General features: G+C 45.4%; 1 protein-coding gene across 1 annotated transcript in view; it reads right to left on the reverse strand.

Moving 5' to 3' along the window:
• TMEM132B (transmembrane protein 132B) overlaps window positions 1-21,947 on the reverse strand; it is a 177,966-nt gene that overhangs the window by 117,119 nt on the left and 38,900 nt on the right. The window contains exon 2 of the mRNA XM_085238511.1: window positions 18,937-19,816. Coding sequence (XP_085094637.1) covers window positions 18,937-19,816 — 880 coding nt within the window. The remainder of the gene's footprint in view (window positions 1-18,936; window positions 19,817-21,947) is intronic.

Genomic DNA, 21,947 nt, shown 5'->3' on the forward strand with positions numbered 1-21,947 from the left:
TTCACTTGCTCGTCAAAAGAAATTACTCACCCCGCGCCAGCAGGATTGGGGAAGGATTATTTAATACTTGCAGCAATTTTTAATTTAAACTTGAGTGTTTGTAGAAGAGCAGTCAGGCAGCAGCCTGCTTCAGGATGGATCCAGTCGTGATGGAGCACGTGGGCAGATCTGCTCTGTTTGCCAGCAGGGCTGTGCTGCTCAGCTTTGCCTGCAGTCCCCATGCATGTAGGACAGATCCTGCAGCCCGGCTCAGCCCCAGCATCCCTCCTGATGAGAGTCACTCCAGTTTTGGGACAGGTAGCACTCAGTCATCAGCCACCAGGACAAGGGGTTCTGCAGTCCTTCACCAAGAACTCATTCCTACAGGTGGGCTCCAGCACCAAGTGCTGTCCCCGGGAATTTCAGTGACACAGTGACTGATTAAAAAAAAGTCCCTTAAACCTTGAGTATTTCAAAGCATGCACTGTGTTTGCAATAACAAACGCGCTAAAAACAGGCTTTTCCCCGAGGAGTTGGGGGGCACTGAATCAACTGCCAATAAAAAAGGCTTTGATGCTTTTTAACATGTTCAGTGGTTTTCAGTGAAAAACACTCAGTGAGATACTTGGTCCCACTGAGCATTAAGCACTTACCATCCCTGTTCTCCTTTTGCAATCCTAACTACTCCCCACCCGTCAGCCATGAATTTGCGATTAATGAGCCTTGTTTAGAGGATGCAAATGCTGAAATAGTTCTGATATACTGGGCTGGAAGCACAGAAAGACGAGCTTATTCAGCGAGGGAATCTGCTGTCCTTGGGGGGAATCCAACCCTCCCGATAAAGGAAACCAGCTGCTCAGTGACTGCAGCAGGGCAGCGTGCTGTGCTTTGCCCCGAGGTGCCCAGCCATGCTCTCACAGCTCGGGATCCAGGACAAAACCATCCCCATGCATTAAGGATGCCGAACATCTGCTTGCAAATCTGAGGCCGGCCAAAAAATGGCTGTGATTGGAAGGAGGACGGGTAAGTGTGGTTTCATTCTTAACTACAAAAACCAGGCACAAGCTTCAGGTTTAATACAGCATAAGACCAACAACCTAGGGCTAAAATAGCTATGACCAGTTATACTTAACCAGCAAAAGAGCAGCCGTTCCCCTTTTGTTCCCCCATGCTGCTCTTTTCCTGCTTCAAATTGTCTATGATGCGCCCATCAGTACTGATGTAGAAATACTGGATTGGAGGAGGAGAGGCTTCAGTATGTTTGACCAGTTTATGAAGTATATACCAGGATGGAATGCACTGCTCTGTTGCAGCATTCACTCCCAGACACGTTTCAGGAGCTGACACTGGACACCAGGAGACTCAGCACCTCCAAACTGCAAACAAAGCTGGAGCTTTCCAGTCAGCCTCCTGCAGAGGAGGGGCTGTCAGTGCCTGTGCCCTGTGCTGCAATTATTTCCTCCAGCAGTTACTGCACTACATCCAACACTACCATGGATTCAAGCGCCAAGGCATTAAAGTGACAATACCTTCTTTGCCAATAATTGCTGACTCAAAACCATATTCTCAATTACTTGCATCGATAGCTTGCGAATACTCAAAGGGAAGCCACTACTTTACTTCGGCTGAGTTTTCTTTCTAATCCGGTAGTTTGGATATAAATTACCTGATTTGTTGATGAAAACCTCAAATGACAAAGGCACCATTCACAAAACCACTAACTGCATGGATGGGTTCCTTTGATTTTAAACGGTGCTGAGAAAAGCACTGGGTTCCTCCTGGTACCACAGCCTTGAGTCTTCACTGTCAAGCCATCACTCTCAATTAACTTCAGGCCCAATGACTTCAGGTGTAACACACTGCCTGCCAGCAGAGCAAAGCGTTCAGAAAGTGAGCCTTCAATCCACAGCACAACGCTCATCTGTCCAAAAGACCAACACTGTCCCTCTGAGCTACCAAACACCCTCAGCACCGCTGGTGCAGCCAGGCTGTACTTCCTCCTGGGGAGGCTTTGCCTCGTTTTCATGTGGGAAAACCCTTTCATTAGAGATCTTTGCAGGATTTGGCAAAGCAAAGTGGCTGACATCACGCACGTGCTGCTACAGAGAGTAAATCGTGGCATTAAGGAAAGTCAAGGTTCAATTTCCTCGCACGCAGCAGGGAGATACGTGCACTGAGAAAGGCCAGATCTGGGGAATGTAATCAACAGCTGCAGATAAATATAAAATGTAACTGCAAAATGCATTTCTTCGTATTTATTATATCTTTCACATCTACATCAGGCAGATTTCATTCCACAGATTGAGCCTGATCTGAAGTCATTTAGTGGGAGGCTGGTAGCTGAAACAGAGCCACATTTCTAGAACAATGTAAGTACAGTGAATTTAATGGGATTTCCTGCCGCTGGTTTTGAGGTGCAGCCTCCTCCATACCCTCTGTTTACACTGAGCATGGCACTCACTGTCAGACCACTTTTACACCATCAAGTAGAGCACTGCACAAGGGAAGAGGTGCTCCAGAACTGCCTGAGTTTTCTCCCCACGTCCCTCAGGCAAAAGCTGCTGGCAGAGTGCAGTACCAGAAAGCACCAGAAAAAATAAGAAAGAAATGCAGCGATTCAAACCTGAACCAAAAAAATGAGATAACAACTTTGCAACGGTGAGAGCATCGCTACATTAGCAGGGAGGTCTGCAGGGCTCATCAGGGCTTTCATTACACAGCAAAATGACTGAAAAAAAAAAAATCTCTGCTCACCCACCAGCACTACAGCAGTTAAGTATTGAGATTTCTTTCTGGAATAAGTGCATATTCATTTTGATTGACATTTCTTCACTTCATACATTCAGATCATGTCAGGAGAAAAGTTGACTGAATTCACAATGTGGTACCGATTGAGTTTCTAATAGGTACAGCTGTCAGGAGGATGTGTAGGAATAACTTTCAGAACCACTCTCACTTGGTCTTTCAGCACAAGGAGCAGGTAGGACGTGCTGGGACACACGGACACCCCTCAGTGCCTCCATCCAACCCAAGGCATGGAGCTCGTGAGGGAGCAGAGGTGGCAGGAGGGCACAGCCAGAGGGAGCAGCCCCCAAACTAGGGGAAAGACGCCAAGGAAAACTGGCACAAGAAGAAACTCAGCTTAAGTTTGAGCCCTTGGAGAGCCCCAGCCTTGGGCTGTGCTTCCTGGCACAAGATGGGCAGCTCCCATTGATCTCAATCACTGCCTAGGAATCAAAAAGCCCCGTGGTTTTCCTCTGCTCATGATCCTTCCTCTGAAGTTTTCTCATTCCCTCAGAAGACCCTCACCATATAACTTTCAAGTATGCCAAAGCTTGTCCAGATGTTCTTTCTTCTCTGTACAACTGGGCGACCACAAAACGACCAACCTCCAGCACTCACAACATGGGCACACAGGAGCTCTAGCTGCCTCCACCCTTTTTTAATTAGACAATGGAGAAGGAAAAAAAAACAGGGCTCTTCAAACTTAAAACCAACCAGATTCAATAAAATATTTAAAGTTACCCTGCTTGTTAGAGCAGCAGCGTCTGCAAAGAGACTGCAAACGTTGCCATTGTTTTGCAACACGGTCACCCACAGCTGGAGGCCCCGGGATGCCATTTCAATCAGAAATGTTCTATTCCAAATGCATTTGGCAGTTTGTTCATCGTGAGAAGTGCTTCTCAAGGCAGGAACTTTCAGAAAGCTGCAAGGAGCGAAACGCAGGTGGCTTTTCTTAAAGCCTGGGTCAAAACACAATTTCTCAGGTTGCTGTAAACATTCTCGTTTAAAAATAAATAAGTAAGCAAATAAGAAAGGAAAGGTGCTGTGCCATGCCTTCTGCACTGCTATTAGGAAGCCGAGAGGCTCCTGCTACACCAGACAAAGCCTTCAGTCAGTCCCACAGAATATTCACAAGACAGAATGAAAAGAACAGTGGGAGGAATTGGCTTAAAAGTGCATTCATTGTACTTTCCTTTGCTATAAATGTAATAATAGGTAACAGCTCCTTGCAGTGTTCAACAGACAATGCCATTAACTCTTTTCTTGCTCCAGCATTCCAACCAGTTACACCCACTCTAAGTGCTAATATCCATCGCGTACTACAGGACAGATCTTGAGGTTCTCGCTCAAACCCTTCCTCAGATGAGCTCCTAGGATGATTTTTGCACGATGCTTTCATGTTTTTCCACATGTCACTCAAAAACCTGAAGGCACAGAAGCCCTGCAGGAATTAATGAAAAGTACCTGCGCATTTGTACCGGGAACCAATCCCTGAAAGAAAAAAAAAAGGAGAGTGGAAATAAACCTGGAGGATGCATTAGCAGGAGCAATTCTGAGCAACTTCCCATTTAAAGCACGTATGGGATAAATTCATCTTAAGCATCGCTTCAAAGGGAATGGCCCGTAATCAAAATAAATCACCACTGATTGGGCTGGAGGTTTGTGCCCCAGGGGCAGGCTCTGCAGCCGCAGCCACGGGCAGCACCAATCCCTCTGCTGTTCTGGTGCCACCAGAAAATGCTGCAATGGGATTCAGGCCAGATTTGCTTATCGGCTCTGAACCATGAGGCCAGCCGGCAGTGTGTGCTGAACAGTGCTCTTTTTGAGGATGTCATCTTTCTATTTATGTTACCTAATTCTTCTCGTCCAACTCCCCGTGGCAAACCAACAGTTGAAATCACACAGTATAAGCTAATAGGGTTATGTAAGTGTCCATTTGCTGCACATATGCTCTCTCCCCTAAGGCGAGCGATCACCATGACTGTCTGCAGCGAAAGGCACACCTTCCATTCCTGATGCGTAAGCACGTGCAAGTTGTGCCCCTTTTGGAGGGAGAGGTGTGGGTGGCCGAGCACAGAGACACCTGAAAGCACCGACAGGCAGAGGGAAACCCACAGGAGAGATGTCCCCAGGTCAGGCATCTCCTGCCTCGTGTCTGCCCGAGACACAGAGCTACACCGCAACAAGGCAGCTCTCTGTGCAGCACAGGACAGGCACAGCCCTCCTGCCCAGCCCAGCTCCTGGTATTGCCTTCACAAGAGATTCTCTGCCTTCATGCTTCTCAGCCTCCACAAAGCCAGACTTGCTTTTCCAGCTAATCCTACAATCACAGAATCGTTACGGCTGGAAGACACCTTTAAGATCATCCAGGCCAACCATCAACCCATCAGCACCACGTCCGCTCTTTCCTCCCCTTCTCATTCCTCTTCTGGTTTTCTCAGCATCATTCTCCAATTCTGCTTCTACAACATAAAGGCAAAATAATTTACATAAACAACTAAACTGTTTCAAAGCAAATTGTGTGCGTGGACATGGATACTTCCTTACTTCCAAATGCATTTGCCTTTGTCTACTTAGAGCTCCACATAAAAATACTCATCTCTCTAATGTCTGAATTCCTGCACCCTTCACTCCAAGGTACACAGGGATGGCATAGGCCCTACTTTGGAAACTACATCTTTACAGCTTCCTGGAACCTCTGAAAACACACCAAGAAAGGCCTTGCAATATAAAATTTTAAGTATACATTTTGCTTACACAGATTCAGTTGTTTTTTTTTAAATTGTTTTCTATTTTTTACCATTCCATTTCATCTCTCAGTTCTGGAAGGACCCCTTTCTAGATACAGTCTGAACTTTTTTCCAGAGTGGTCCAAGCATGTAACCCAGTGGAGGTGGGGGCTTTGCCCACTTACTCGTACACCTGCTGTCTGTACATCTTTCCCTTTACACCTCCCAAGACTGCCGTCGCTCCCTCCTTGGCAGTTTGGAGGGCGCAGATGCTCCGAGCACACAGACAGCAGTGCCATTCCCAAACTGGCTGCTCCCTGTGGTTTTCTGGCCAAATCCATTAATCAGGCCTGATCCGGGGAGCCCGTGTGTGCATGTACTGTGAAATCCCCTCACAGGGCACTGTCTTCCACCAAAACACACTGCCCTTTGCCAAGCTCCCCCACGGCACAGCAGCAGACAGCACCAGCACGCGGCCATTTGCCACACATATGCTCCATGTGCTCTCCAGAGCCCTCTGCTTGTCTGCTGGACTGAAGGGAAGGGACGGCTTCGTAGAATCATAAGAAAGACCATTAAGGTCATCTGGTGCAACCAGCAACCCATCACCACCAGGCCCACATTGATTCGCACTGCTCATCCTCTTCCATACTGAACACGTCATCCGGGGAGGAGGCTCTTCCCAGGGCTCAGCATCACCAAAATTCACTCCAAAATACTTAGCGTTTGAATCTAAGTTTATGTGGCATATCCCCAGGACACATGAAATTCAGAATCCAGCATTTCCAGCTGCTGTTTCTTATTGCACTTACCTCCTGCCAGCAGACAGTCTTTACTGAGCCTAACAAAAATGATTCGAGCCAGTGTCAGGCTCCAACATCACACAATAAGAACAAGCAATCGCAGCACACAAGGAATGTGTCATTTTCTCCATCTTTTCTTGAATAGTAAAACAGAAGCACAGGAAAAGCAAGGAAATCACTCAAGACCACACCAAAATAGCACCAAAATCCCCCACCACAGGACAGGCTACATACTTGTAGTAACAGAAATATACATGCCACTGCACGTCACACAAAAGCTCATTCAAACCAAAAATTTATCACTTGCTTCGGACTCCAGCCAGGTGACAGCACATACATCACAGAGCTGTCAACAATCTGCTAATCTTGGCTGTGAAATGTAGGATAAGAAGCTTAAAAATACACTGCTCCTCCAGAAGCCATAAATTTTGCTGGCTCTCTCTCACATACCACTGGGTAATAGGTCTGCTCCAGCCATTTCACTCCCATCTACTGCAGTTAAACACTTCCTTTTTAAAAGTCTATTTAGGGAATGGCAATCAGACAAAATAGTACAAAATAGCAGAAATCAGACATACAAGAACAGATAAGTAACAGAGACCCTCTTTCACTCCTTGGCTGAGAAGAATTACTAACTTGCACCTTTCTGGAGGCTGCAAAAGAGCCCCATCAGTGCAGGTTCAAGCAGTGACTTCAGTGCTTGTTCATGGCATCTCACATTGGGCACATTTTGAGAAGACCCTAAAGAAAACACAAGCCTCTGTACAGGTCAAGTCACGATACTTTCCAGTCAGCAAGCAAAACAAAGGCTACATTACCCTGCTTAGCTTAAATGCTACCCCTCCAGCTGCACAAGTCAGCATTCAACCCACCACCTTGTGCAAACCCACTTCTCTGAATGAATTTCTCTTCCAGCAAATGGCTTGGTGTGTACCTGCCATTCTTCATTTCTGACTCTGGCCACAAACTTCAATTTCTCTCCACAGCACTTAAACAGTACATAATTACAACTAATTATCGATCACTGAGGAATTACTAGTTGACAAATCCAATTTTCACACTGTTATCAAGCATGACGGCAGACCAGAGAGGATCAAGGTACCTGCAGGTCTGTACACAGGGTGGGACCAACGCTGATACCACAACCATTCTTTAACCCAACGTTGGCCTCTGAAGATCACTGTGTTTAGGGACCTATCATGTAAGGCACCATAAAGCTACAGGAAGTGACAGTCCTCACCCCAGCGAGTTTTATAAGCCTAAAACAACCCAAGCCTTCGACACCTGTAAATATATTCTATTTGGCTGCGTTGATACCACCCCTCAATTCCATTTCTGCAAATACTTTCCTAAGCAAGCTGGCTGGCAGAGATGCTCAGAAACAGCTCATTTTGGGGGAAAAACACCCCTTGGTTTTCCTCAAAGCAGATTTTAAACCTGCACACTGCAGTGCACCTGCTGAGCCCCAGCAACGGATGCACCACGGAGGGCAGAGCGCTGCACAAGGCTCAGGCAGCCCCTGCCCAGCCCACACGTGAGCTGCAGCCACCATCAGCCACAAGTGGGTTGGCTCTAGGACTTGGGGACTGTGCAAAGGGGATCTGAGGGGAAAAAAAAGCATTCCAAGAAAGTCCAAGGGAAAAATACATGAAGCCGGTCAGTAGGCTCAAATGGAGCAAAAAGCAACTTGTTTTAATAAAAAGTCGCCTGATGGATTTTTTTCCCCCCCAGTTGTATTTCAATGGAGTTATTCACATAATTCAAGTAGACACAAATCCCAGTGAGACAATATCCGTGCTCTCATAAGCCCAGTGGCAGCCCTTCCAGCATGACGTACAACCAAGGGAAGGGAAAGTCCATTCCCGTGGTTCACACAAATTGGTTTATTATTAGAGCTCATCCAGCACCATTATTTTCTGACAGAAAATGTGTTTTTCACAGTATTGAAACTCAACACATTTTTTCTTGCAAATGCTTAACTTTTCTTTTGGGAAAAAATGCATTTTGTTTCATGTCTGGTTAACATTAAGATACATTTCCCTTTCCCTTCAGTTCCAAAAGAAGCACAGCACAATTTGGAAAACACAGCACTAAACCTCCCTGGCTCCTCAAGCACTGAGTTGAGGATGAGCCTCACATGCCTTACTGAGGGCTTCATTCTTACACCAGACTCAATTCTGCTCCATTTCCAGTCTATGAAAGTGAAACATGATTTTATTAAATGAAGCCCTTAAGACTCTGTCACACTGAACATTAACTACATTTCCATTGTCTTGCAAGTTCACAAAGAAATCTGCCCTGCAGCAAGACAAACTCATTCCCAGCTTCCTAACCTATAGGAAAAAAAAAAAAAAAGTTGCATGTATTTAAATTTTGGGTACGTTGATTCCCTGGGACAGGACTGCCTACATGCACACCAAGCCTTGCCCAAGAGAGATCCATCCTCTTCCAGCACTTGGGCTTTTTTCTTGAGCTTTTTGCTCCCAACATCATCAAACCTGCCCTGCTCTCTTACAGCCTCCACAAGGCTCCAAAGCCATGCAGCCCTCTCAAAAAAATCACACCCAGAGGTAATGGAGAGGATCCAGGTGGGCACTGACAGACACGGGCAGGCAGAGCCCCCAGTGATGAATGGAGCCATTCTCACTATGGGGCAGCGCAGGGGGTGTGCATGGGATGGCAGCTCCCTGCCCAAACTCACCACCCAACGCTGGATGTTCTTTTGGCCATTCAGAATTGATCTGCTCCAGTGAGAGAGCTACAGGAAAGAGCAGGAATGGCACTCGGCCCCATGGCCCTTCTTTAAAGACAGCAGAGTTTAGGGGGAAAGGTGGTATTGCCTTCCTACTTTTGGAAAGCATCTTGTTCTTGAGAAGGATCTCTAGAACACGAGCAATAATATAGCAATTTGTAAAACGAAAGCAATAACTGACTCTTCTTGTAAAAACAGTGCGAGACATTACAGATAAAATAACATTACATGAATAGGCCAAGCATTAGAGCCACGATCACCGACAGCAGCACGGGGCGCACAGCACTTCAGCAAAGGAAGTGAAAAATAGCGAGCGCAATTTAAGAGGCAGACAGAACCTACACTGGCAAGTTGTAATTACTGCCACTGAAACCCAGCCAGGATCCTGCTCGACTGCCTCTGGGCTTGTGAAATGCAACCCACAATCTTTAAATGACCAAATAACTGAGACCTGGGCTTCGTGTCGCTGGCGAGATGCTGCCATCCACCTGGCCCAGCAGGACATAGCGCAGTGCTAACACAGAGGAGGAACAACGCTGGTGATTTCAGAAGTTTCTGACCAGATATTGATCTGAACCAGTTCTGCTCCACGTGGTCGTTTTTCTTCCCCAGGCAGTACAGCTGCAGGTTTCTTTCAATCATTCCTCAACTTCAACAACCTGAAGGCACCCAACGTCTAGGCAAAGGACATCATTCATCCACTTGATGGTTCCCAGAATGCAGAGATATCTACCCAATTTCCTAAGAAACATTAATATTACAGTATGGCTTTCTCAGCTCAAATCATGAAGGCTGAATCAAGTTCTCCTGACGTTTTATGACAAGGTGATTAATAATACCAAGAGAAAGAATGAAATGATACCAGATTATAAACTATTGTAAATCTTTCAGTCATCCCGGGAATAATGAATGTAGATTTCTTAGGAGAGCAGTACAGGTTTAAGCAGAATCCTTTTAGTTTTCTTGTCAATCAAAATGCTATTTATATAATAGCAGAAACAGACAATGAACTCGTCTAATCTTAAAACAAAGGTGCAGCATATTGAAGGCAAGGGTTACCAGTGCTTTAATTTTTTTTTCCATTAAAAATGAGAACAGAAAAAAAAACATCGTAGGCTGTAAGTTCCAAAGTCACTAAAGCAAATGTTCCACCATTGCCATCATTTCTGAACATGATCAGCATTTCTGGTCGGGAACCACAAAAAGAAGTTCAGACCTCACACCAACCAAACTCAATCCAACTTGGAAAGCCTGAGCTGACATGGCCTATTTTTTATTTTTTTTTCCCCAAATACTTGAGTTAAACTTTAAGAGTATGGTCAAAACGGAAGCAGCCCAAGCATCCACTGGACCGCGGTGCCCCACGCTTCCTTGGCATGGGTTATGGTCTCAAGCAAAAAGCAAACACAAGCTCTTTGTGAGCTGTTCCACAGATGCCATTGACCTGTACCCCCACCTGGGACAAGGATTGTGCCTTGTTCTGCTTCTGGCTGCACAAGGGACCTCTGCTCTCCAACCCCTTGTAGGCTGTCCTAGACATTACCTCTATACAATAATTAATAAATAATACTGAACTTGAGCTCATGCAACTCATACGAGGCACAGTCTTCCAAAGAAAAATGAATAATGCATGTAGAAGAGATTCATTTGGTGGGGAAAAAAAACTAACTTCAGTTTGAAATAAAGCCCTGGTTGCCTTGGCAAAGAGGATTTAATTGCTGTAATCACTACATCTCCCATAAGGTCGCTGTTTGAGAGAGTCCAGAGTACTCTATTCATTCTGTGCCTGCTCCATAGCAGATGAAGGATACTGGTCCCGAGAGCATCAGTCAAATACTTCTGAAAACGCTTACATTATTTTTAAAGGGCTATTAGCTTTGGTAAATGAGTCAAAAGTCATCTTAGTTGGAGAGGAAAGGTACTTACACCACATTATGGAGATAACAGCAGGAAACGCCATAATTAAGATGGTACTACTAGTGTAAGTGTGTGTCATTAAAATCAGGACCCAAAACGTGACCGCTCCCTATCTGCACACCCCGGGGCCCCCACTGCCCCCAGCACATCTCACAGCAATTAGCAGGTTCACAACACCAAAGTACTGGCACACACGTGTGCCTTTTACACAACCAAATCCACATTCAAACAGTTTTACTGGCACAAACCCTAGGCAACTCCACGGAAGTTAATTAAATCAACCCCCCTTTTCTGCACATAAGAGAGAAGATTCTGGCCAGGCAAATTAAATTAGAGATGGGACAGAGCCAAACTCCCAGACCCAAAGCAACCCAAATCTCACAATGCACTTGGGTCCCGCTCCAGGTTCTCACAGTCTGCTCCCACTTCTCCCTCACCCTCTGCTGCCTCCCAGGACGGGACAAACCTTTCAAGCTGCCCACTCAGTGCATTTTATCACCATCTTCCACTGGGGTCTGTACCAAAGCTCATACGTGTGCTTCCTGTGGCACATTTCTTGCCCGGACTCTGATTAACTTAAGCAGAAGCCCATGAACAAGGCTCCATCTATCCCTCACTTGTCCTTCTCTTCCTTTCCCACTTGCTGTCTTCTAGAAGAGGCGCAATTAGAGATGGAGATTCAGTGAAAACGCATTTGACTCCTTCATTAATCCCACAAAAGCTTGGGCCACACAGAGAGAAAAAAGCAACCGAGAAAGTCTGCTTGCCAGGAAAACGAAAACAAAATAAAAAGAGAAAGGGAAGCAGGGAGGGAAAGGTATATATTTTGTATAGACATTCCTCTCTTACGTATGTATAAATAACTCTCAAACGAAGCACTGCTCTGCACTGGGCGCTGATACAGCCCCCATGGGCTTGAGAAATAGCTGCAGGTGCCAGCCCTGCTCACTGCACCACAGGATGGCACATCATTTGTCACTGCTTCCTTCTCCTGCAGCTCCTCGGATTCACCTGAGATCCAATAACTTTGTTAATATGATTGCTTCCATACACTGGTCAAGTACAGCATCCAAGGCACACATGGCTACTCTCTGAAGCAGAACAAGCCACACACTGAGCACAGGTCCCTGCTCTGCTTTTTCCAAAACCCGATTTTCTCATGAGTTCCTTATGGGCGTAAATTGCAAAGGGAATAGGGAATGTATCTTCCAAAGCAGGAAGATACACCAACCATTTTCTTGCAACACTACATCTCCTGTCTTCCCCAAACCTTCCCTCTGCAAGGCCACCAAAAACTTACGGGGAAACACAAGGATAAAAGCAATGCTGTTGCAACAGCAGGAACACAAAGAGACTGAGATCAGCTGCTCACCCCAAGCAATGCCTCACTGCTTCGTGTGACTGCACTCGGACAAAACAACAGCAAGGCACAGTCCAAAACACTCATCTCAGGAAGAAAGCAAATTTCAAAGTACACACATTTTTAATACGTTTAATACTATTTATTACACATGAGAAGTAACTGCAGCAACGACTGAGCACTGTTGTGCCTGAGTTGTTGCAACAAGCCCGTGATTTACTGTACTGCCAGCTAACGAAGAGCCCTACAATGCCCCCATTATCAGGCAGCACAAAGCTGAGACCTGCAGCAGATTGTCCCAAAGACCCTCATCCTGTGCTCCCTCTCAAGGGCTCATGCAGTGGGACAGCATCCTTGGTTGGAAGCAATCACTGCACGACAGCAATCTGTTCTGACCTGTGTTCTCAACCTGAGTATACAAGGTGCAAAAATATCATTAAAATAAACAAAAGCAGATGAAGATAACGTTTATCTTGTCAGGTGCTCAAATTCTGCAATCCAGATGCTCCTCCCAGTGCTGACCTCTGTCCACACGCACTCAGCTCCCAGCACGTGGTCACAGTTGGGATGGGCTGATAGTTGGACTGGATGATCCTTGAGCTCTTTTCCAACTCTAATGATTCTATGGAAACCTGCCCTGGCACCAGCCCCAGGCAGCCCCACATACCCACCCGTAGCTCTGCACCTTGGGGAGAAGATGCCCACCGCATTGGCTGACTCAAACCCTGACATAAATGACATATATTTTCCTTTCTGCTTTATGGTTCTGAATACGAGATACAGCAAATCATTTACATAATGTTACTACATCCCTTAGTACTCATAAACTCAGATGAGCTGATGAATGAGATAGCTGTGCTGCTGGCAGGGCTGAATGCAGTGTATGGGGTCTTTCCAACGCACTGCGAGGCACTGCCCCATTCCAGCTGCATTCGGTGTCCATCCGCCCCTTGTCATAAGCATGGAACATCCCCAGTGAATCACAACTGAAAATAATGAGACAAGTTATTCATCTTCTTAGTGAAAAAAAAAACACCCTAGTGAAACACATCCAGAGGCTAAATATTGCCAGTTAAGAAATCAGGTTAACCCCCCCCAGTTCCTAGGAATGGTTCCCTTCTTTCACTGGACAAGAAAGCACTGCTCAGCCAGGGCTGCTCTACTGGAAGGAGCACCTCTATTCGGACACTGCCATCCAGCTGCAGTGCAGGGCTGCTGCTCCCCACAAAATCCCTAGGAGGAGTGACTGTGGCAGGCAGCTCATTTTTAGGTAAAATTGCACCAAACTGCTTTATTGGCTGTGGTCTTGTGGGTCTTTAAGGATTCACTCAGTCATTAAGTCACTGTTGGTTATCCGGTGGCTTTTAAGCTTTTAGGACTGTTTGAGCTGCAGGAAGGAGCTAATTTATTTTTTGCACCTGTAGCTGTTTTCAAGACTGTAAAAGGGGCATGGGTTCTCCCTACTCCCTCTCTAGGTGCCCGGGGCAGAGAAGATTATCTCAAAGCATGAGGAAAGGAGAGAGCCTGGGGGCCTTGCACTTCAGCCAACACCAATTCCAGTCCAACTACGTTATGCAGTGCCCCAGTGAAACGTACAACTCCATCCCATCACGTCACAAACACCATCGATTAAGATGCTTAGAGTACTGCCAGACTTTCATCAGCTGAAGTTTCTTCTTCTGAGCCAAACGCCTGTCTCAGAAATCAGAAAAGCAGAAGAATGGTTCAACCCTCTCACATTTATAGAAATGGTTTATCCAAGCTAAAAAAATCCCAGTGACAGGTCCCAGCCTTCACAGGAGGGCCCTGAAAGGATGTCATTCCATTTTCTATCTGGGGATGAAAAGAAAAGAAAACAAAACAGTGGGAGCAAGACAGTCTCTATATCTAATGAGGCAAGCTATCTGGGAAAAGGTAGTGTGAATTCAGCTTTGAGGAGCACGTTAAGATGCACACACACACAGGGGCTGAGTTAAAACTGCACAGATACTTCTGGCACTTTCAGACTTGCAGTGCTCAGTCTTTTTAATTAATATCGAGCACTGGTGTTTCATATTTTACATTTAGTACAGCATGCATATAGACAGAAGAGAGAAATAATCACTTCCAACATTCATTCTGGGTTTATTAATGCCTTTAAGTAAAAAACAAATATTCCCAAGTTGCCGCTAATGCCTTAATTCCGTAATTATTTCTAAATCTGAATTAGCATTTCTGATTAGTTCCTGAAGTATGTTTTTCTCCTTCTCACCACTTTTGCTTCTGCTGAATTTTCGTCCTAAAGAGATGCTTCAGTTAATCATTCATTCCTCTCGCCAGCAATAACCCTGCCCTGCACTCCCCCCAGAACAGCTCGCTCAGGGCAGCAAGAGCCACGCAGAGCCCACTCCTCTCACTGCACTCCCCACAGTCTACACTCTCTCATTTTTCTATGCATTCCCAGATCTAAAACCTTCTGTTTTCTTTCCCTTGTTTGCTCTCGGCAGCTATTGGCAGGAGACATCCTCTTAATGATCTTTTTCTGGCCTTCTAGACGACTGCTCAGACTTCTACGGATCTTTCATTATTAACGCGGAAGCCTTGTAAGTCAGTTTTAATGGCCTGTGCAATTTTTATCCCTTAGCAGGAGACATAACCTCCTCCATATGGATATATGTTTATTAATATAAATCCTTAATATCATCTTTCCTAGGGAGAATAATCAGTAAAAGCCAACTGGCGTGTATTACACCTTGTACCGGTTCACCCAAAAATCAAAAAGTCATCTTAGCCCTGCAAGATGTGGAGCACAGCAGAGAGGATAATCCTTCTCCCTCGGGTTGCCAAGGCACCGACGACAGCCAGCTTTCTCTGCAGCCCCGATCCCCTCCAACGGAGGGCCACAGCCGCTTTCATTTCTCTGCCGTGGGATTCATTACCTGGTTTCTGTCCCTTCCTATTATGCCTGGAATATCTCCAGTCTCCGTGTCTATTCTGACTGGGGATGGGCCGTTTGCGTTGAGGACGTGTAACGAATGCCAACAAACCCTCTTTTTTGTCTGCAACCCGACAAATTGCTGCGATTGCTCAGCCCTCATTACTGGAACATCCTTGCGGACGGTTTAAGAAGGGAGACTTGGGAAACAGGACAAAACTCCACCATTCATTTACAAAGACTGCCCTGGTTTCTTTCCTACAGTTGCGTTGCAATTGTCCATTTTTTCCTTTAGATGCTGTATAAAATGACTCTCGTTTTTTCCTCTAAATATACTTTTGAGTCTCAAGTTGGAGTTAAATAACACCACGTCTCTCCTTTTTACCATTCTCTCATGTGTTTCATGGGCCTTCTTTAATTTAGCAATTAGCTTGTGGCGATGAAAGAAGGGTCGACATTTCCAGCTTTCCCTGTTCACTATGTTATAGCCGTGTTCATCAGTAAAGGAGGTAAATGAGATATTCTTGTGCATGGAAAGACAAGAAGTGCCCACAAACAGGTGCCGAATGTGTGTCCGGTCCTGCAGGATTCTCAAAGCTACGCTTCATCTTTGCTTTTTTCAAACAAGGCATCTCATTAAAAAGTTTACTCACAGTAACTTAGTACATTTTGCCCATCTTTAGTGTTATACTATGCTCAGTAGCAGCCCGTCTCACATAATGGCCACAATTTATGCTCACAGATGGCAAATTTTACAGTATGGACCATAGCAAGGCCACAAATTAATCTCCAGTGTCACAAGAATTTCAGTGTACACGCATACAGATCATCTGTCAACAAAGGGAGCAATATGACTGTCAGACACAGCAAAAGCATGACATCCACACTTAGCCTCCAAATTCTGCCCCTTGACATATCTCAGCCCTTCAATTACACCCAGCAACGCTGTCTAGATTGCAGAATGAAAAGAAATTCCCTGGGCCACAGCCCACAGCTCTAACTCCATCTTAAATTCCAGTTATTGAATGAAAACAAATGAAAAAAACTTAGCTTAAGCAGAGCAAAACCAGTGGGGGGTGAGGAAGGGAGCTTCATGCACACCCTGCAGCATCCATCCCCTGTCCAGCGACACCAACGGAAGGATGGGGGTTAACAACTGAGCACAGTGCTGGACCAGGAAAGTGCTCCCACTTGCTCTCTAGTTTCCCACTTTAATGAAGAGCCTGCAATCTTCCTCCAAAACAAGGAAGAATTGGCTCTTCTCAGAGAGAACAGTTTTGCTAGAGCAAAATGCAACACCAAATACAATACTGCACAACACAGCATGAAACAGTGAGGAGATGCATAAAATTGAGCAGATCTGTTCTTTTGCAGAGTGCCAGAGCCGTGCAGAGGATGACGTAATTTTGATCCATCATCTCCTATGAGCCAGGCTGCAATTTCCTCCACTCCACTTACAACAGATATGATTAAAAACAATCACTTATATTAGGCAAAAAATACTTTTCCCAAGGCAAACATTTACTTCTGTGTGTTACAGAGGAAAAATACACTGAAATTCCATGTATATCAAAACCTTCTGGGTTTTACATTAACACTGAGCTCCATCCTGCAGGATGGGTGAGCCACCAGAGCTGCAGTTTGCTTCCAACCCAAGGTTAAATAGAAATAATTGCAGTTTCTGTGATGAAAATCACAACACAGACAAAGCCAAAGAACAGACAAGTCAGGCCAGCCTACCAAGAGCTGACTGTGGCTTTTCCAAAGCAGTGTTTCTGGGTGCATACAACGTACCTATTTATTCTAACAGAAACAATCTCCTGGAGACGCACCGATTCTGCACATTTCTCCAAGGAAATCCCCATGGAAACTGACTGCCTTCCCCTTCCCAGCAGCTCAGGAGCTCCATTGGCTGTGGGAAGCTGAGGTCACAGCAGTGCCTGTGCTCTTGAGGCTCCTGGCTTGGAGGATCCCTCTACTTCTGCTTCTCCAAAACCCCACCCTGTAACTATGCCCAGGAGTTCCAGACGCTATTTTGGTTTTGTGCTTTTGAGGACAGCATTGCAAAACTATCCCTGCAGGAGCATTTTGGTGCTTTCCTGGCCAGTGGAAACTTCAAAAAAGCCATCTTCACTGCCATTTGGTACAAGGTTCTTTAATACCTCAGGAATTTCATCCATGGCGTGGCAAAGGACAAAAACCTGGCAAGAGCTGATGCAAAACCTTGAGCAAATCTCATCACCTGCCAGTTTTAGAGCTGAGGATCAACAGGCAACTGTTCAAGTCCAACCAGTCCACGAGGTCCACAATCTACTACTCTGCTCAACAGCAGCTGACCAAAACCACATTTAGCAAAGGAAAACCAGTAAACACAGACAGAAGCAATAACAGAATAAGTTGGTTTAATAGGAAGAGTCTTCCTCACCCAAACCATTTCAAGCCTGCTTAAACACCATGATGTGATATCCTTTCTCATGTATTTCACCCTACCGCAATGAAACCTAAGAGTTTGACTCAATGATGCTCATGGGCCCATTCCAACTGAGGATATTCTATGATTGCATGAAAAATGCTTGGGTGCAGGTGGCCCATGACCTCCTCTCTGACTGCACACTGTGTCCTGGTTTGTAATGCAATCTCATTGATACGCATGCACTATTTCACAAAAGTTGAACGATGTGCAAGTACTGCATACAGCTCACTATCTGTTTTCTCAACGTCTGTCCCTGAAGTGCACTTCTGTCATGTTCTGCTCCCATCTTCCTCAGATGGAAAAGTTAGAAGTAAGGCACAAATCTGTCTGAGGTTGCCAGCACGGGCTGCAGCTCCTTTCCTCCTGAGTGTCTCACATTCTCACTGCAGATGACACTTTCCAATTACCTTTTGGCCCTTCTATTCCCCAAGTCTGGCTCACATTTCTCTCTGAATTCAATCTCTACAAAGCTCTGAACGCAGAGTCTGACAGCTAAGGACGTAACAAACATGCAGCACTAACCCTCAGGGGGGCTAGAAATGCCTGATTTCTCCTATTACAGGCATATTCATGAGTAAAGGTCACCAAAAAATGTCTGAACTTAGAACAAAAATGGCTCATGCAACAAGCAGTCATAAGTTCGAGAAGGTCAGACAGGCTGTCTTGCAGCAAAATCAAAGCAGGACTGGAAAAGCTTGGGTTTGAATGTTGGCTCTACCAAAGACCTCCTACACAAGTTGAGGCACATCTGATTTCTCTCAGCTCCCCTCTACAATGCAATGAAGTAGCTCCTCACTGCACACAACATGTACAAGACGCAGCCCGTGAGCTTTGGAAAGATTATCTGGGAAACTGAGGATACTTCACCAAAGCAACAGAAAACACTCCTGCAAACCACCTAGCAAAATGGGTTTTGTGGCAATTATGCTGGAAGACTTAGAGAGGAATAATTTAAAAGAAAGAAGCATTATGAAAAGTGAACAGAATTAAAACAAAAGATGATGATGCATATGTTAATAGCGCATACTTTAAAATCAATTGCCACGTTCCAAGAAGAGTCATCCACACAGATAACTCAAGAGTATTTATAGTTTTCCCCAGTTGGAGAGCTAATACTTGAGTTCTCCAAGGAAAACACTGAATGTCACCAAAGCAATTACATCTGAGATCAATTTGTCCTTATTTGTAAACTGCTTAGCATACAGCACTTCAAATATTCTCTTACCTTAAAACAAACTGGTCTGCAAGAGAGTCATCTGCCAGGGATACATGGAAGGTCACAACATCCCCTTCTTTGACCGGGCTGAGTGGCAAGCGGATTACAACATTCTCATCTAGCCTCAGTGCAGACTGTTTTAATGTGTCTTGATTTGGGTAAACAACAATGCTACCAATCCTCTCCATTGCTGGCAAAGCCTTCCGTTCATTATCTTGATCCGCGTGAATATTGTTCTCCCACTTTTCATCCTCTGGAGAACATTCCCCATCTGCTGTATAAATCTTATAGAAGAGCTCCACAGTAACCCCTTCCAGGGGAGCTGTATCCTCTGAAACCAGGGGTGGAGGGGAGCTGAACCAGCTGGGAGATAACTCCAGCTCCGCAACACATAATCCCAGTTGGCCTTTCAACCTGCAGCTGGCCACCACTTCTCTAGATTCCAGGAAAGCAAACATCTTCACGCAAGGCAACCTCTCCTCAGGGTCATAGTCATCCCAGTCTTTCCCCGCAATATAGAACAAGGTTTGTATCTTAGGTTTGTTGGAATAAATTGAACTGTCTATTATGTGTGATTTCAATTTCCAATTGAAAGTGAATTCATTTGTGAAACCAAAAGATGTAGAAGACAGCATGAGGTCCAAGGGAACAGCCTGCTCCACAGAAAAGGGTCCGTATGTGGCATTTAGGACGGGCGGCAGTTTGGATTTGTATATAAGGAATGAATCCACCCTGGACTGCAAACTGGAGTTCCTCGTGATGTCCTGGTTGGTTTCCTTAAGGAAGAAGAAAACATCAGCGTTGCAGATGTGATAGCTGGCAGGGAGGTACGTTGGCAGGTTTGAGAATCTCTGTACGCTGTCCATGATCCCTCCTCGGCTCTCCACCACTGCAGGCCAAAGGAAAAAGGAAACAAAGTTCTAATGTTTGCTTAGCACACCCCACAAGAGCAGATCAGTGCTGTTATAGGTACCGTGCGTGCAATCTGAGTTCTGTGATGGGACCCTTAATGGCCATCAGGACCCACTCCCCTGCAGTGCCTGGGAACACGTACAGCTCCATTAGGTGCTCAGAGCCCCACCTCTGGAAACACCCAAGGTCACCAACCACCACCTCTCTGGACACCCTGTGCCAGTGCCTCACTACCCTTAGCATAACTGTTTACTTTATATCCTGCCATTGTTGAACTTCAAGCCTCCCACTGGATTGGCTCTAGTAGGCAATGAAACTTTTTTTTTTTTTTCCCCCCCCAACTAAAGACAATGCAGGCTGAGCTGGGGTTTGCAAATCAGCATCACTCCCCCTCCACTTTTCCCATGTCAGTAGTTTGGAAGTTAGCTGCAATCTGATAAAAGGCTGGTGTTCTTGAAAATCAAAGGAAAGGGGGGGAAAAAAAAAAAAAAAAAGAATAAAAAGAGTTTTCAGACGCAAGAAAATATAGGGTTTGGTAGAGTCTCAGTGGGACAGATTTAAAGGCTATGGTGAACTTGAGAGAAGGAGAAATCCTCTCATGCAAAAGGTTCACGGATGCTTGGAAGGGTTTTTGTTTGTTTATTTAATTCCAGAGGAGAATGAAACGCATTTGTAAACCACAGAAGTTTCTCTACAACACAATGGTCAATCCTCCAGCCAGCACTGAGCAATTTTTCCTGGGCAAGGAGATTCCAGAGGGAGGGAGGGTTCAGACTGCTGCCTTTGGTTGGGGCTGATCTCTAATTAATAGTGAGATATATTCAATCTGGGCTGTGAGACTCTACCAAAAAGAAGTGGTGGGTCTTTCAGACTAACAATTCATGCGCTGGTGAATGCAAGCTTGCTCCTGGGACCGCCACAGAGGAAATAAACAGAAGGCAAATGAATCAAAATGAAGCGGCTCCATAATGCAGAGATAACAAAAGCAACAATGACAGATCCTAAGGTCAGAGCTCTTGTTGTCTCCCACTGGAGCTCAGCGGCGATTTCACTGTTTGTCAGGGCTGGGGATGGCAGAAACACAACGCGACAACTGCAGAAACAAGGACACCTGTTAGCAGCTGGGCGATCGCGTGCTTACAGCCACAATTTAGCACAGATAAAAGCTGGAATATTTAAGCTGTTTTTTTTTCAGGTTGTGTATTTTAAAGCCTACACTCCTCAATGACAGCTGCTAGGGCAAACCTCATCCATCTGACTTCGCTCCATTCTTGTACTCTGCTGAAATTCTGCTCGCTTACTTTCAACGGCTGGGATTCCTCCCAGCTCCACAAGGCTGCATTTGAAAGCAATACTTTTTAACAGCCTCATTTATCATAAAAACCGTGCTGCTGTATATACAAGCAGAGGACAGACAAAAGCAAGAGTACCTTCTGCTTTTGGGGGAGGACTGCTACGATCTGCCCCCACCCAGCACACCCCACATTGCAGAGGAGACTGACACAGCTCCCGAGCACACAGTGAAAGCAAAGACGAGCCAAGGCTTAAACACATCTGTGTTTATATGACAGCACTTTTTCCCCTCTCCTTATCCTCCACGCAGACACTTTATCTCTCTCGAGCACTGATTTACAGGAAGTTTGAAATGTATGCTTTTTCCTTTTCCTCCGCTGCATTACAGTGGCAATGTTCAGTACTGCTGCTGAGAGCTGGTGTGAGAGGCAGGCTATCAGCCTGCTGTAACTCAAACTAAACGAGACACAAATTTTGTCTGAAAGCTTATATGGGAAGCCATAAACACCAGTAGACAGGGCTGGGCTTTGTCCTAGAACCAGCCTGCAACAAAATATGATGTCTGAATTTAGCAGCATTTTATGATGCTGTAGGAATATCTGAAAAAAAAAAAAAAAATAGGATGGCAAGGCAACAGCCCGCCTTTTTAATTCAGCACGTCAGCCCCACAACATCTATCTCCTTACAGTAACCATCACCAGCAGAACACACATCCAGCTCCTGATGGACAACAAAGCAGCTAATGAATCACCTGCTCCTTTAGTAACCTCTCCAGTGAGATCAAAAGAACCTGTTTAGTCCTAATTGCAAAAAGG

This window comes from Meleagris gallopavo, chromosome 17, assembly GCF_905368555.1.
Source record: "Meleagris gallopavo chromosome 17, MGAL_WU_HG_1.1, whole genome shotgun sequence".
NCBI lineage: Eukaryota > Metazoa > Chordata > Aves > Galliformes > Phasianidae > Meleagris > Meleagris gallopavo.